The sequence below is a fragment of the Oncorhynchus clarkii genome, chromosome 19 (assembly GCF_045791955.1).
Source record: "Oncorhynchus clarkii lewisi isolate Uvic-CL-2024 chromosome 19, UVic_Ocla_1.0, whole genome shotgun sequence".
In the NCBI taxonomy this organism is placed as follows: domain Eukaryota; kingdom Metazoa; phylum Chordata; class Actinopteri; order Salmoniformes; family Salmonidae; genus Oncorhynchus; species Oncorhynchus clarkii.
In genome coordinates this window covers 41,863,401-41,881,195 of record NC_092165.1, presented here as the reverse complement: position 1 = coordinate 41,881,195, position 17,795 = coordinate 41,863,401, and the positions used below count along the sequence as shown (strand labels likewise).

The 17,795-nt window shown below is 43.1% G+C and overlaps 1 protein-coding gene across 2 annotated transcripts in view; it reads right to left on the bottom strand.

Annotated features, from left to right (window-relative positions):
• LOC139375218 (tubulin tyrosine ligase-like family, member 5) overlaps window positions 1-17,795 on the bottom strand; it is a 91,079-nt gene that overhangs the window by 34,374 nt on the left and 38,910 nt on the right. For both annotated transcript variants that reach the window (XM_071116809.1, XM_071116810.1), the window contains 9 exons: window positions 15,001-15,149; window positions 14,433-14,691; window positions 13,128-13,245; window positions 12,658-12,804; window positions 11,840-11,934; window positions 11,582-11,730; window positions 10,685-11,278; window positions 9,796-9,986; window positions 1,453-1,604 (listed from right to left, as the gene is read on the bottom strand). In XM_071116809.1, the coding sequence (XP_070972910.1) occupies window positions 1,453-1,604; window positions 9,796-9,986; window positions 10,685-11,278; window positions 11,582-11,730; window positions 11,840-11,934; window positions 12,658-12,804; window positions 13,128-13,245; window positions 14,433-14,691; window positions 15,001-15,149 (1,854 nt within the window). The remainder of the gene's footprint in view (window positions 1-1,452; window positions 1,605-9,795; window positions 9,987-10,684; window positions 11,279-11,581; window positions 11,731-11,839; window positions 11,935-12,657; window positions 12,805-13,127; window positions 13,246-14,432; window positions 14,692-15,000; window positions 15,150-17,795) is intronic.

Sequence of the window (17,795 nt, the reverse complement as noted above, 5' to 3'; positions counted from 1 at the left end):
ACACACTCCAGGCAATTATCAGCTAACTCCACAGCTAGCCTCACAAAGCACAATTAAAACGCTTCAAAATAAGCATTTTGTTAGTCAAAGGCCTACATTGAAATACCCCATTAAGCCCAGAAGTTGAAAATACTTTTCCAAAAACTCAGTCTTCAATTTAAAGATTCTTCAGAGACCATTAAACCTGGCTTGAGTATTTATTGACTGTGACCAAATAGGCTACCACAAACTAAAGCACCTATAAAAATTGTCCAATGTCGCTTATACAGAAAATCCTCAAAATGTTAATTTTCCCCATTAATTTTCCCCGATGTGAAGGCTCCTAGCATAGTCCCACTAAAAGCCTCTCATGAGGTTGAGCACAGCTCGTGTGAACCTCTCACCGGCAAGCTTTAGAAGGGAGACCAAGAGAAAGGCATCTGCATTAAGGATAGACCTTTCAAATGCACACTCAATATACACACTTGGAGAGTCCTCTCCAAAATGACGAATGGGATCCAAGCCGCCTCTGTAAAAACAGGTGGCACGTGGGGTTAAGAAAAGAAAGTGCCAGACCTGTGCATTATATTCATGGCAGTGATGCATTTAATCAAAATGACTGTTCAAGCCACTGATCAGAGATGTTCCAACTCCCAGAGGGGTTGCAACATCCATCACTATAAGGGCTTAAACTGCTAGAAAAAAGAGAGCACACCATTTCCAATGCTACAAAAGTTGGTAATACAAGTTACCTTTGACCATCAGAACGACATAAAAATAGTGACTATGTAGTATAGTGGATGCAGTACAGACTAGACCACGGAGGAGGTCTGTAAAAACAGTTCTGATTATTCTTAATGAGGCCTCCACTGCCCTAGCGCCACACTCAACCTGCTGCTCTGAATGGCTGTATACAACTGCCCAGCATCTCAGACTCCAGTCTCTCTGAGGAGAGGAATTGCTGTTTACTTTGGCAGTGAACCTCGTTGAGATTGCAACGCACCATTCCCTCTCCACAGCCTTTGGGGAGTGAAAATACCACTAGTGAAGCACAATGGTAATATTTTGCCCAAAGCAACACGAGAGGTCTTATTAGGGAACTGAGGTGTAGTGCATGACAAATGGACAAATGGATGGTATACTGGTGACAATCAAGGGGTATTGCAGACAGTCACCCCGCCTTTCTTGATTCAAGACTGCATTTAATCCTACATAATTTCTCATTGTACAACCAATGTAGTATCAGTGGTACTGTATATAACTAATCATCTCATTCCAAACAGACCCTTGACTCCATCTCATAAACAGTCGTTATCAGTACATGAACAGAGTAGCGCAATGAACCAATGGACATAAGTGATGGTCAAGGGAATTTCCTGCACGTGGGTCAGTATAAATGCATTACGTTGTTGCATGTGAGCATCGTGCAACTCTTTAGGAAGGTGTCTGTTGGGGTGTGTGTGTTTGACTCACCCAGTAGTGCTGTGGATGGGCCCTGTGTCAGAGTGGACAGCCCTGACAGGCCGCTGGGTCACAGCTCCAGTCCCATGACCATGCCGCACTGCTGGGGTCAGGGTGATGGCCCCTCTGCTCAGCACCCTGTTAGTCAGGTTCAGGTTGGTCAACTGCAGGGACAAGAGAACACACAGCAACAACGCATCAGAAACGCAACTGTGTTCATCATTGGCACGCTAACTGCTAAATCGTGAGAATTTGTGGTGAAAAATGTCTGCAATCATCTCTGTAGAGAAAAATTGTGAAACCTGAACTGTCAATACATGGTCTTATTGAGTAAGCAAGCAAATAGTGATATTAAACAAGTATAATCTGCTTGAGTTACTTGTCTTCCCACTATGGTACTGCAGACACCAGGGCTTTCGATTTCTTCTTATTGGACTCATACGCACTGGCGGCCACCCTGTGTGCTTCAGCAGCAGTCTCATTTCTCCCTCCCCAGCTGTGTGAAATGTACACAGTGCATCTCGGAGCTAGTCTCCAGTCTCCACTCCGCAGGCAGATGGTCCCCCCCTCCCTGTAACTCCCCACCCCCCTGAGAGGGACTCTGGTCACCAGCCAAATCAGTTTACCACCATAACAGCACAATTAGCAGTGAGGTGCTACAGTATCCAACCCCATTACTACAGTACATGCTACAGCATCATCTGACTGCATGGGGCTGCTGCACTCTCCCTACATACTGTACGGTCTATACTGCCCTGGGAGTTTGGTGGAAATGAATACTTATTCAGATCTTCTGTGGCCCTTCTCTGTCTCCTGCCCTCCAGCATACAGTGCAGAACCAACCAAACAGAGGGGCTCATTAAAAGCAGTGGACTGGGGGGAAAGACAGGAGAGAATCACAAATGAAAAATGTAGAATATGTTTCCTGATGAATTCAGTTAAGAGTGACAGTTGATATTAAAAATATATATATTCTCATGCATGATTATGTGATTCTGCAAAGTGGGAAAAAGTAATTTTGTTTACAGTTCTTTTTAGAAATGACAGCCCAGCTAACAAATGTTCCCACAATTTTAGAGAACAGTCCCTTAAGACATTAGCAGTGATGTAAAAAGTACTCAATTGTCATACTTGAGTAAAAGTAAAGACACCTTAATAGAAAATGACTCAAGTAACAGTGAGTCACCCAGTAAAATACTACTTGAGTAAAAGTATAAAAGTATTTGGTTTTAAATATACTTAAGTATCAAAAGTAAATTGAATTGCTAAAATGTACTTAAGTATCTAAAGTATAAGTCAAAATAATTTCAAATTCCTTATATTAAGCAAACCAGACAGCACAAATGTACGGATAACCACACTCCAACACTCTGACATAATTTAAAAACAAAGCATTTGTGTTTAGTGAGTCCGCCAGATCAGAGGTAATAGGGATGACCAGGGATGTTCTCTGGATAAGTGTGTGAATTGGACCATTTTCCTGTCAAAATGTAGTACTTTTGGGTGTCAGGGAAAATGTATGGAGTAAAAGGTACATTATTTTCTTTAGGAATGTAGTGAAGTAAAAGTTTCCATAAATATAAATAGTAAAGTTAAGTACAGATACCACAAAAAAATGAATTAAGTCGTACTTTAAAGTATTTTTACACCACTGCATATTAGGTCATTAATTCTTGTGCTCATAGGAATGTTTCCAAGAGACCATTCCCTTAACTAAGCAATACGGCACAAAAGGCAGTGTTGCATCATGAATGCAGTCACAGGTAAATGGCGTGGTTCGGACCGACGCGATAGCAGGCCAATAAAGCACGCTGCTCATCCAATCAGCATCCAGGATCCAAACTGTTTAAAATGTCAAATAAAACATACACAGAACATGTATGTTTGTCATGTTCTCAAAATCTATGAATATTTTAGACATGTTTCATGGGAACATTTGTGGCCCCCCCAAAAATGGTGGCATTAAAAAAATAAAAATACAAGTTTTTTTTTTAATAATTTGGCTTTTTTGTTAGTAATTACTATCTTGTCTCATCGCTACAACTCCTGTACGGGCTAGGGAGAGACGAAGGTCGAAAGCCATCCGCCATCCGTCCTCCGAAACACAACCCAACCAAGCCCAACCAAGCCGCACTGCTTAACACAATGTTAAGATGAGACAAGGATTTCCAAACCAGCCAAACCCAGAAGGTTAGGCCAGGCCAAGCCAATTGTACGTCGCCCCACATACCTCAGTGCAGTGCTTTTAGTGTTTTGAGTTTGAGTTAATTTTATTTTTACAGGAACCGTGCACATTAATCAACGTTTCAGTAAAAGTGCCGGTTTTAGCCAGCCGGCTAATTTTCAACCGCAGTCCCTGGGCAGGTTATTGCACTTTTTAACTTACATATTTGACACACATGATTACATTGTGCATGTTCATGTATACAGTAATTGTTATACAACATGTCTTCACTTGTAATTTGAACTCACAACCTCTTGGTTCACGGTACAGCGATCTTAAAAAATATATATTGTTTTTGTCTGTGCTACAGAAGACCATATTGGTCCGCTAATACAGGACAAGTAAACCCATTACCTTTGTGAGAAAACAATAATAAAAAAATGTAGAGGGGTTCAGCAGCAACTCAGCACCCCTACTTCCTGCGGCTATGCCAATAGAAGTCAGGTTTTTATTTAATGGAAGCCTCTCTAATGCAAATTCGGTTTAGTGTGGTGTACCGCAGGGCAGCCAGCTTGGACCATTAATGTTTCTGTGTTTAATAATGACCTTAAATTGACCTTGAATAAATCCTGTATGTGCATGTACGCTGACAACTCAACAGTATAAACGTTGGCTGCAACAGTAAAATAAATAACTGACACCCTTAACATAGAGTTCCAGTCAGTTTTAGAATGGGTAACCATCCATGATAAGGCGTTGCTCTGCTTTCTTGATATCTCAGTTAACCAGACATGTCCTACAGGCCCTAGTTTTGTTGCACCTGGACTACTGTCCAGTTGTGTGGTCAGGTGCCGCAACAACAAACAAACAAAAAACAGACAAATTGCAATTGGTCCAAAACAGAGCAGCACATATTGCACTTACATGGAGGGCGAATGCAGTTACATGGAGGGCGAATGTCAATGAAATTCATGTCAATCTCTCCTGCCTCAAAATTGAGGATTGATTGACTGCATCACTATTGTTTTTTGTGTGATGTGTAGAAGGTACCCAACGGTCTGTTTCACACAAGACATGCAAAAAGATGTCTCTTCACAGTCCCCAGGTCCAGAATAGAGGCTGGGAAACACACAGTATTAAATAGAGCTATATAAATGGAACTATTTGCCACCTCATGTAACTCAAGCTAGCAATAAAAACAGAGTCAAAAATCTGATAAAAAGAACACCTTACTCTGGGACTGTGGAGAGACAGACATTGTTATTCATTTTGTATGTGATACGTGCTTGGGATACGACTGTGATATATGGTTGTCTCAGCTTGGCTATCTTAAGATGAATCCACTCTGTAGGTCGCTCTGGATGGGAGCGTCTGCTGAATGGCTAAATTGTAAAGTAATGTAAATGTAGTGCTATGTATATTTACGTATATTATGTATTTTATTTGTTGTGTTGTTTCCTGCTTGGACCCCAGGAAGAGTAGTTGCTGCCTCGGCAGAAGTTAATTGGGAATCCTAATAAATACTAAATACTGGCCCAATAAGCATATGCCCCAGTGACACCCCTTATTGGGAGAGTGGTTAGGCCTTTTGTCATTGGTGCTGGTGGCCTGGGTTTGAGACACGCTAGAGGAGTCACCCTACTGTCACATTCTTAGCACTATACCCTCACTGGATAGTTTATTAGGTACACCACCCCGTTTCACATTTTGTTACTTTTACAGCCTCATTCTAAAATGTTCCTCATCAATCTATTACACAATATCATCAATATCATCAATCACACAATATCACACAATATCCCATAATGATAAAAAACGAAAATACATAAGTATTCAGACCCTTTGCTATGAGACTCGAAATAGAGCTCAGGTGCATCCTGTTTGGAGTCCACCTGTGGTAAATTCAATTGATTGAACATGATTTGGAAAGGCACACACCTGACTATATAAAGGTCCAACAGTTGACAGCGCATGTCAGAGCAAAAACCAAGCCATGAGGTCGAACGAATTGTCCGTAGAGCTTCAAATCAAAAGAATTTGGCGTCACACTTATTTACAGGTCTTTTTCCAACAATGCAGAATTAAAGATTAATAAAAAAACATGGTGATAGTGAATAATGAATAAAAACATGGTGATAGTGAATAATGAATAAAAACATGGTGATAGTGAATAATGAATAAAAACATGGTGATAGTGAATAATGAATAAAAACATGGTGATAGTGAATAATGAATAAAAACATGGTAATAGTGAATAATGAATCAAAACATGGTGATAATGAATAATGAATAAAAACATGGTGATAGTGAATAATGAATAAAAACATGGCTATACAGAGCATTCGGAAAGTATTCAGACCCCTTGACGTTTTCCTCATTTTGTTAAATTACAACCTTAATCTAAATAAATACACACACATACACACACAGTGAAAACAGGTTGAGAAATTTTGGCACATTTACTACAAATAAAAAACAGAAATACCTTATTTACATAAGTATTCAGACCCTTTGCTATGAGACTCTAATTTGAAGTCAGGGGCATCCTATTTCCATTGATCACCCTTAATTGGAGTCCAACTGTGGTAAATTCAATTGATTGGACATGATTTGGAAAGGCACACACACCAGTCTATATAAAAAGGTCCCACGGTTGACAGTGCATGTCAGAGCAAAAATCAACCCATGAGGTCAAAGGAATCGTCTGTAAAGCTCCAAGACAGGATTGTGTCGAGGCACAGATCTGTGAAGGGTACCAAAAAATGTCTGCAGCATTGAAGGTCCCCAAGAACACAGTGACCTCCATCATTCATAAATGGAAGAAGTTTGGAACCACCAAGACTCTTCCTCGAGCTGGCCGCCAAGCCAAACTGAGAATCGGCGGAGAAGAGCCTTGGTCAGGGAGGTGACTAAGAACCCGATGGTCACTCTGACAGAGCTTTAGAGTTAGGAAAACCTTCCAGAAGAACAACCATCTCTGCAGCACTCCACCAATCAGGCCTTTAATGGTAGAGTGGCCAGACGGACGCCACTCCTCAGTAAAAATGCACCTGACAGCCCGCTTGGAGTTTGCCAAAAGGCACCTAAAAGGACTCTCAGACTATGAGAAACAAGATTCTCTGGTCTGATGAAACCTAAATGGAACTCTGGCACCATCCTGCTGTGGGGCTGTTTTTCAGCAGCAGGGACTGGGAGACTAGTCAGGATCGAGGGAAGGATGAACGGAGCAAAGTACAGAGAGATCCTTGATGAAAACCTGCTCCAGAGTGCTCAGGACCTCAGAGTGGGGTGAAGTTTCACCTTCCAACAGAACAACGACCCGAAGCACACAGCCAAGACAACGCAGGAGTGGCTTCGGGACAAGTTTCTGTGTCTTTGAGTGGCCCAGCCAGAGCCCGGACTTGAACTTCTCAGGAGAGACCTGAAAATAGCTGTGCAGCAATGCTCCCCATCCAACTGACAGAGCTTGAGAGGGTCTGCAGAGAAGAATGGGAGAAACTCCCCAAATACAGGTGTGCCAATCTTGTAGTGTCATACCCAAGAAGACTCAAGGCTGTAAACGCTGCCAAAGGCACTTCAAAAAAGCACCGAGCAAAGTGTCTGAATACTTATGTAAATTTGATATTTCCGTTTTTTTTATTTTTATAATTATGGGGTATCGTGTGTAGATTGATGAGGATAGCTGAGCATCTGAGAAATCTCTATCTAGATTTCCACTGAAACCCATCTTCCAATGAGAAACTAATTTTAATTAGATCAGATAGGTAGGTGTGTTGTAACTGTTGCCAAATGATGACATTAACATATATTGCAAGAATGTGAGTAGGGTGACTCCCCTAGCGGGTTTCGAACCCAGACCAACAGCACCAATGACAAACACCCTAACCAGTGTCCCAATAAGAGATATCTCTAGAGCATGTGCTTATTGGGACAGAATAGTTAGGTCCTGTCCAGACCAAACCCTAACCCTTTCTTCCCTAGGCATTTGTGTAGATCTGAAACAATTTGATAGGTGTAAGCAAAAGGGTGAATACACTTTGAAGTAAATCTCAGCTCGAACATTAATGTTGTATATTCTGAGAACATTGTAACCATGTTCTAGATAATATCAAACAGAACTTAAGGGAATGTCCTCTCAAATTTAACACCAGAATATGCTAAAAAGGTTCTCTCAGAAGGTTTTTGCTAACATAATAGAATGTTCCCCTAACTAAAGGAACTGGAAACTCAAACATTAGGGGAGCATTACAAAATGAAGGTTCTCTCTCCCTAGAATTGTTAGCTGGGAGGGCTGTTTATTTTCTCTGCGCTTTAAAAGCCAAGTTCTGGGCAGGTGAACGAATTGTTTGGCTAGTAGTCATGCCAGAGAAAGGGAAATGTCAAACATTCCTAAACGACAGGTGTTTAAATTAATGCAAGAGCTGACAGAACACAGCCAGGTCGGGGAGCTTTTCAGGGCCCAATACAGAGTTTATTTTCATTCCTCAAGGATTTGGAAGGAATCTATAATACACTGTCAACAGATCTCAATGGTGAAGGTTCTTCAACCATGCTGACCTAGAAGTGCTGGGATGCCAGTTATCTTCAGTAAATCCATAATTACATTTGAATGTAAGTTTGAATCCATGAAATCGGAAATTCCAACATTTCACAATCAACCGTGAGTAACTTACATTTCCCCAAAAGGAACTCCCCATGTTGTTCATCAGGACTAAGGTGTTTCTCAACTCCAGGCTACCTTAATATGCACATTCCTACCATTACTGCATCCAACTAGGATTACACTTGACATGTGTCTGCTGCTGCTCTCTTGGGTGGGACAGGGAGGAAATTACTTGAATTTACAATTCTGTTTTGGGTGGATATGTTTGATATACCCGAAACATAAGAGATTTGACATTAATACTATCACGTTTCACCACAATGGAAGTAAAGAACACACGTCTCCAAACCAAATTGTAATGAATTAAATACTATATCATGTAGAATCATGTTGGGGTGTACATGGGCCTGTTATGAAAGTGTAATCATGTTTCACGCCCTCAAGGTACAAGTTACATAGAGGGAGGACTGACAATACAGCACATATTTATTTGATTACACATGATAAGAAATACTTAAATTTACCCCATTCAAAATTATTACATTGTGAAACTAGTTAAGGTTATTCCCAAAAGATGAGGCCTGGCATGTGAAAAATAGTAATTGCTGAATCTTCAAAGGTCAATCAGTGAAACAAACCAGCAACCTTTACTGGCCCAACCTCTTAACCATTAGGCTACCACCCTGTCCACACTAACACCACTATGACAAAGGGTGGGAGGAACCTGGTGTTGCTTCTCTATACAGAACACTCTATTATAAGTAATTTAATTACTTCTAATCTGAGTCGAGAGAAAGGCCAAGTATATTCAGACCCTTTAAGTGCAAACCATTAAACTATTTTGCACTGCAAAATAAGCTTTTGCCATTACCAGGATTAACTATGCATGGGAATGACAGAAAACATATTTCAGAGGAATAGAATACTGTACAGAGAAGAGGAAGCCATAAAACTGCAGTCTGTGTGGTCTAGTGCCATCACAAAAAACTCCCAGGGAGGGAGAGCGAGAGAGAGGGAGGGAGCGAGGTAGAGTGGGAGGCTTGTGGGCTTACCCACTGAGAACGTCAAACCCTCAGGGAAGAGAGGAAACAGGGAGGTGGTGGAGGAAGCAGAGCCCTTGCTCCCCCACTCAGTGCCAATTTGCCACATTCTTCCATTTATAAGCATCAATTACCACAAAAAAGTGACTGCCTGTTAAATATCAACAGAAAGCACTCCCTGTAGTGCATCTGATAATGAGACCTCACACAGAGCCCCAGCTCACCGACCCACCACTCAGATCAGCCAGCTCCAGCCCACAGGCTGTAGGCTCCAGGAACCCTCTCCGCCTGCTGGATGAGCAAGCAGCACTGAGCTCTGAGCCATCACTCCCCATGGGGTCACAGAGAGGTTTACACACTAACAACACAGCGGAATATTAAAACACGCACAGTAAGACCACTGTGCAAGACAGATCACTTTACAGTACATCATACAATTGTAGGAGTTCTGTTTCCTGACATGATCACTCTACCTGTGCATCAGATGACTGTATCTAGTTGTTGAGCAGGAAAGGCAGAGGGGTTGGATAGGGTGACAGGAGACTCACGTGTTGTGTTAGGAGACTGATGTGGCTGGAGCTGTTGTACTGGCGGGCAGCCTGCTTCTCTGCCAGTTTCTGCAGGGCTGAGACTATGGCTTGTTGGTTGGACTGCGCCTGAGCAGGCAGTGAGTCCAGGTCCTTATTAAAGACCCCATTTGGATCTGGTCTGGGCCGGCTGGAGGGCGTCCTTCTGATTGCTGAAGCAGAGAGAAACATGAAATGAATGACGGGGTGTAAGGGTCCAGAGGTACTGCATATATATATATTTTTAATGGCGATTCTGAATTACATACCTACAGTAGAATAGAGGAGAATATCTTCTTTCCAATGATGTCAACTTCATTTCTCAACTCCTAATAATGAGCAAATTATACTCATATCTGACATAGGCTTTTCAAAAGCACCCGCGAATAGGCTACCAGTGAGGCAAGTTGCCGCTGGTAACCTTTCTCGACTTAGTCATACATTTTTGCCAACACATGGCTAACATTTGTATATTTATAAAATATTATATTTATAAAATATTATATATATTAAATAAAATGTTTACCCTTATTTTATATTATTGTATAATCAGCTACACATTGCAAAAATGTGTTTAGAGTTACTTTTCTAGCTAATAGGCTATGTTAGAGTTTACACAAAATAATGAAAAAACTACCAACCAAATCTATTCATTTTAAAAAGCTGATTACTTTTCCTTGCCATTATCAGTCACCTAATAAGGAATTATAATTTTTTGCTAACTTATGATGGGGATCCATGGGTCGCCAGCTTGCCCGGGAGGGGGTCCCTGGGCAAGAAGAGGTGGAAGACCACTGGCTTAGGCCATAGAAAGACTGGGAGCTGAGAACACACCAAACATCTATCAGGATGTTATCCATCAAAGGTTTACCTTGACCTGCAGAGGTGGGCCTGGAGATCTTCTGGCTGTAGATGTGGATGGCACCAGGCATGGAGGACGAGGCTGCAGCCGCAGAGGAGGTGGAGGTAAAGGACTGGACCTGCCTTAGGACCTGGGAGACTGGTGGTGCTGAGACTGTGGTGGGACCAGAGCGGGCAGCTGCCCATATTACCCGAGGGGGCTGGGGGACAAGGGTCGAGGTTGAGGAGAACACAGAGGCCTGGGGCTGTGGATGGGTTTCTGGCTGGCGAGGGGAGTGGAGGCGAAAGTGGGACTGGTCGTAGGATGGGAGCTGAGATGGGGGCGGTGGTGGGGGGCAGTGCAGGGGAAGAGACTGGGGTGGGTTCTGGGGGTGAGAGTAGTGCTGCAGGTGGATGTGGCCACAGTCTAAGGCAGCTGGAAAGCTGGAGGAGTGCTGGGAGGCCTGGACCTCGGGCTGTTTACTACTTCTGAGGGCTGCAGCCGGTTGCTCTCCAGTGGGTTGGTCAGCAGTGGGTTGGACTACACTGGCCTGGTCTGTGCTGTTTCTGACTTCAGACGTTGAGGACTCAGAGGCGCTGGAGCCCTCTTTTGCCATGGGCAAAGCTGTTCAGAGCACAAAATAAGCCAGATCCCTGTTATCATCCAGCCGGCCATTCCATGGCTCTGACACACGTGGGTTAATAATTAGAAGCTGACCTGTACTTGACTTTGTATGACTCAGCCTTTTTTTCCTTAATGTGACTTTTCAAAATCAAAACTGCAAAATTCCCAAATACATTAAAGGATTTGTCAACAAAGGACAAAATTAAATGTGAACTAATTGTAGAAATATGTGGAATCTGTGGCACACTGGAATACAAAAGTTCCTACTGAACAGATGTAATTCATCTGACAATTTCTACTCACTTTTCTGGTTCTCTGTGGTAGCTGGCTCTCTTGAACCTAGGCTCTTGCTATTGTCAGGTTTAGTGCTCAGACATTTGGTTCCCAAAAAGACACTGGCTGATTTGTTTTTATGTGTGTAGAATGTCAGGACCTCCTCCAGATCACTTTCACTGGAAGAGAAGAGAGCAGTGTGAACATTCTCCACGATACCAAGAGTAAGACCAGTGTTAAGTAGCAGAAGTGAAACAGTCAGGAGCGAGTAGGTCCTGGCTCACTTACCTTGCCTCAGCAATAAACTCCTGAAACACACTGGGGTTGATACAATGTTCTTGGTCTTTGATCTTCTCCACTTTCTTCACCATATGCTCTGTCTCCTGTGAGGAAAGAGACCAGTCAGAGACCAAGTACAATGGCCTGTCTGAGCAACTCAGTATTAAAAGTCATTTGTTGCTTCCTCATAAAATGAACAACTCAACCAATTTAATACATTTGTTTACCCCTTTTTCTCCTCAATTTTAGGGTATCCAATTGGTAGTTACAATCTTGTCTCATAGCTGCAACTCCCGTACGGACTCGGGAGAGGCGAAGGTCGAGAGCCGTGTGTCCTCCAAAACACAACCCAACCAAGCCGCACTGCTTCTTGATACAATGCTCACTTAACCCGGAAGCCTGCCGCATCAATGCATCGGAGGAAACACTGTACACCTGGTGACCGTGTCAGCGTGCACTGAGCCCGGCCTGCCACAGGAATTGCGATTACACGATGGGACAAGGACATCCCTGCCGGCCAAACCCTCCCCTAACCCGGATGACGCTGGGCCAATTGTGTGCCGCCCCATGGGTCTCCCGGTCGCGGCCGGTTGCGACAGAGCCTGGACTCGAACCCAGAATCTCTAGAGGCACAGTTAGCACTGCGCCACCCGGGAGGCCCTCGAACCAAACATTTGTAATTGGATAAGAACTCAAAGGAAAAACTAAACTAATAATGAAAATAAATGGAGACTCCCTGACTAGTGTAATAACTATAAACAGGTCCTAGAACAGTAGCAGACACTAGAGGCTGAAGAGTCTCCTGCTGTTTGGCTGGCAGTGGACACCTTGTTGTAGCAGTGGATGAACTCTCCTAGCTGGTGGGACAGGATGCGTCGGCGATCCTGGAGGGGGAGCTGGCGACTGGGCAGGACCATCCTCATGTCCTGCTGAAGGTTACTGGCCGCACGCTTCAGGAAGCGGATCACCAGCTCCTGGAGATGAGACCTGATGTCACCGCACTTCATCATTACACTCACTTTTACATTGTGTTATTATTTCATTTATTGCAACAACAAAAAAAAATGGACTTTTCATGGACACAGAGGCCTCTCCAGAGGCTTTCTGATAAAATCAACTTTGACGTAGTCACGCACTCACATGATTTTCCTCTCTATGTGGCCACAAACACCTCAGCACATTATGACCCAAGTGGCTCCGATGAGTAGCATAATGCAGATAAACATAACACAAGGGTCCAGGTTCCCTTTTCCATACAGTCATTTCCCGGGGCAATGGTATCAGACAGTTGTATTACCATTTGCTCATTGTCCTTCTCTGGCCAGGCGGAGTTAGCAATAGTCCTGCTCTCTGCGAGTAGCCTCATCTGCACCCGAAGGAGATAGGAGGAGAAGGCCATCCGAGCCTGGACCTTACTGCAGAACAGGGGGAGAGAGAGGCTTGATTTAGGAGGACATGAGAGGCTGAGGAGAGGAAACTAAGGAGGAAGAGAAAGAAATATGACAGAGACAGGAAGAGGAAAGAACATTTTGTAAAGATAAAATAATTGCAAAGATAAGCATGGTTAAACAAGACAAAATGGGATGGAGAGAATGACAGTAGAGAAAGGAATTGCCCACACAGGAACACACACACCGCAACACAGATCATATCTCCAACTTTGTCATTCCCTGACAGTAAATAATGAATAATCTCCACCCGGTCTCCAGACAATTTAAATGGGAACAAAGGTTTACTGCCTTTCAGAAATCTCAGATACATGTGTTACAACAGCAAGCACAAGCACTGACGCATATTCTGTTTGTTATTTTAGGCATCATGCAAGAGACAAAACAAATACAGGTATGTATCATTTTCAGCCAGAGTGTTGGAGCACAGTGTGACTTGTCCTCTCAGCCAGCACCAAGAGTGAATAATTATTTTCATGGCCCAAATGAACCTGAAATGGGTACTGCCAGTACATTGTAGTGGAAACATGTTTTGGAGAAAGCTGTCAAACACAAACAATGATATACTGTACTATAATTTCCCAGGTCCCTTCACAGTCCTGGCAAGCTCAGAGGAATTTCGACAAACGTAGACTTGTTATTGTAATTCCCCCTCAAATTACAATTTCAGACACACTTAAAAAAATCTATAGGAGACTGGAGCCTTTGTTGCCGTTTAGACAGAAGAATGTAATATTCATTAATGTTATTGTAAAAACAAAAAGAGGTCTACATATTACAAAATTATAGATGGTGGGGAGCCTTTCAAGTCCTTCCAAATTAAAACAGAGAAAGGACAATTTGCAATTAACAGTCAAATCACAGGGAGTGTCTCTACATTGAATTCAAGGCTGACACCCAGGATTCGCTTCCTCAGTGTTTTCTCTATGTTGTGAATTAGGTACACATGGAAGAGACTGATCACAACATGCCGGGGTAAGAAAAGAGGCCCAGATTTTCTCCTTTGCTTTTTTGGCCCTTGCTCTGGGAGCCTCATATTTCTCCTTCTGCTGCTGAGAGAAGCAACGTGAGGGGTGGTGGGATGGATGAAAAGGGGGAGAGGAGAATTCGGAGAGGGCTGCCAACAGGAGCAGAAGCCTGCGGTGTGCACTGACCTGAGGTCCCAGCCCTGCTGGAGGATGTGGAGCAGGTTGACTTTGGGTTTGGTAATGGCAGTGGTGCATCGGGCCGGTTCTGCTGAGGACAGGGCCTCATTGTGGAACCGCTTCAGTGAGGTGGGCACACTGTCAGTCTGCACCACTAACGAACCCAGGGCTTTCTTATTCTTCTCCTCTTCCTCCTGAACCCTCTCCTCCCCCTCTTCAACATCCTCCTCGTCACTGGTCCCAGTAGGGGAGGCCTTGCGACCCCTCGCTTAAGTACAAAGCATTACAGAAAAAAAGTAAAACCTCACAATGTCAATTACATCATTGTGTCTTTACTGGATCAAATGCAAACACACTTCAACACAAGAGATCTTATGGTAGTTGTTATATAAACTCACTGTCATATTTGGCCATATTCATTCTGGTAGTGGGGAGTTCTTCATAGAAAGTAAAGGAATGAACGCGTCTGATTGTCTCCCCCTTGGCTTGGCCAGACAGGCCGTGGTCTGGGTCTGAGACTAGACAGAGTGTTGCTATGCTGTGTCAGCTGGAAGAGGACAGACTCCCTGAGGCCTACCTGCTCTTTTCCTCCCCTTGGCGGAGTGCTCTGCCAGGTGGCGCAGCCTCCGCCTCCGCGCCTCCAGCGATAACAGCTTCCTCTCGTACTGGATCACGTGACACGCGTGGAACACATCCACCTGCAGCTGCACATTACCATTCAGCTTCCTGATGGGGGACGAGAGGAACGGCTTTAATATGATTCCTGAACCATAGATTCCCATTCAGTATAATAAAACTGAGGGATCAGTTCAACTCATTCAGCCTGCATTGCGATATTTCTGCTATAGCATTCAAGTGTTGCTTTACTCCCAATGTCAAATAATACAGCAGAATTATTTAAGGCACTGTAATAATATACAGGTACATTAGACATTGCTAAGACAAGTGTGGCTGAATAAGTCCCTGAGAAGATAAATGTATCAGATTATAATTTTCCGAGATATTGTGGTAAGATATGGAAAGTTGGAAGACATGGAAGTGGTCAGATGACGCAGATGCTATGCTACAAGACAGTTTTGCAAGCACAAACTGGAATATGTTCCAGGATTCATCCAATGGCATTGAGGAGTATACCACCTCAGTCACCGGCTTCATCAATAAGTGCATCGACGACGCCATTCCCATAGTGCGTACATATCAAAACCAGAAGCCATGGGTTGCAGGCAATATCTGCACCAAGCTAAAGGCTAGAGCTGCCGCTTTCAAGGAGTGGGAAATCCAGCTATGCCCTCAGACGAACGACCAAACAGGCAAAGTGTCAATACAGGACTGAAGATTGAATCCTACTACAGCAGCTCAGACACTCGTCAGATGTGGTAGGGCTTGCAAACTATTACGGACTACAAAGGGAAATCCAGCCGCGAGCTGCCCAGTGACGCGAGCCTACCAGACGAGCTAAATGCCTTTTATTCAGTCAACATTCACAAGGCCGCGGGCCAGACGGATTACCAGGACGTGTATTCAGAGCATGGGCTGACCAACTGGCAAGTGTTTCTTCACTGACATTTTCAACCTCTCCCTGACCGAGTCTGTAATACCTACATGTTTTAAGCAGACCACCATAGTCCTTGTGCTCAAGAAAGGGAAGGTAACCTGCCTAAACTACTACCGCCCCTGTAGCACTCATGTCGGTAGCCATGAAGTGCATTGAAAGGCTGGTCATAGCTAACACCATCATCTCAGAATCCCTAGACCCACTCCAATTCGTATATATATATATATAATGTATATATATATATATATATATATATATATATATATATATATATATATATATATATATATATATATATATATATATATATATATATATATACAGTGCCTTGCGAAATTATTCGGCCCCCTTGTACTTTGCGACCTTTTGCCACATTTCAGGCTTAAACATAAAGATATAAAACTGTATTTTTTTGTGAAGAATCAACAACAAGTGGGACACAATCATTTATTGGATATTTCAAACTTTTTTAACAAATCAAAAACTGAAAAATTGGGCGTGCAAAATTATTCAGCCCCCTTAAGTTAATACTTTGTAGCGCCACCTTTTGCTGCGATTACAGCTGTAAGTCGCTTGGGGTATGTCTCTATCAGTTTTGCACATCGAGAGACTGAATTTTTTTCCATTCCTCCTTGCAAAACAGCTCGAGCTCAGTGAGGTTGGATGGAGAGCATTTGTGAACAGCAGTTTTCAGTTCTTTCCACAGATTCTCGATTGGATTCAGGTCTGGACTTTGACTTGGCCATTCTAACACCTGGATATGTTTATTTTTGAACCATTCCATTGTAGATTTTGCTTTATGTTTTGGATCATTGTCTTGTTGGAAGACAAATCTCCGTGCCAGTCTCAGGTCTTTTGCAGACTCCATCAGGTTTTCTTCCAGAATGGTCCTGTATTTGGCTCCATCCATCTTCACAACCATATTTTAACCATATTCCCTGTCCCTGCTGAAGAAAAGCAGGCCCAAACCATGATGCTGCCACCACCATGTTTGACAGTGGGGATGGTGTGTTCAGCTGTGTTGCTTTTACGCCAAACATAACGTTTTGCATTGTTGCCAAAAAGTTACATTTTGGTTTCATCTGACCAGAGCACCTTCTTCCACATGTTTGGTGTGTCTCCCAGGTGGCTTGTGGCAAACTTTAAACGACACTTTTTATGGATATCTTTAAGAAATGGCTTTCTTCTTGCCACTCTTCCATAAAGGCCAGATTTGTGCAATATACGACTGATTGGACAGAGTCTCCCACCTTAGCTGTAGATCTCTGCAGTTCATCCAGATTGATCATGGGCCTCTTGGCTGCATCTCTGATCAGTCTTCTCCTTGTATGAGCTGAAAGTTTAGAGGGACGGCCAGGTCTTGGTAGATTTGCAGTGGTCTGATACTCCTTCCATTTCAATATTATCGCTTGCACAGTGCTCCTTGGGATGTTTAAAGCTTGGGAAATCTTTTTGTATCCAAATCCGGCTTTAAACTTCTTCACAACAGTATCTCGGACCTGCCTGGTGTGTTCCTTGTTCTTCATGATGCTCTCTGCGCTTTTAACGGACCTCTGAGACTATCACAGTGCAGGTGCATTTATACGGAGACTTGATTACACACAGGTGGATTGTATTAATCATCATTAGTCATTTAGGTCAACATTGGATCATTCAGAGATCCTCACTGAACTTCTGGAGAGTTTGCTGCACTGAAAGCAAAGGGGCTGAATAATTTTGCACGCCCAATTTTTCAGTTTTTGATTTGTTAAAAAAGTTTGAAATATTCAATAAATGTCGTGCCACTTCATGATTGTGTCCCACTTGTTGTTGATTCT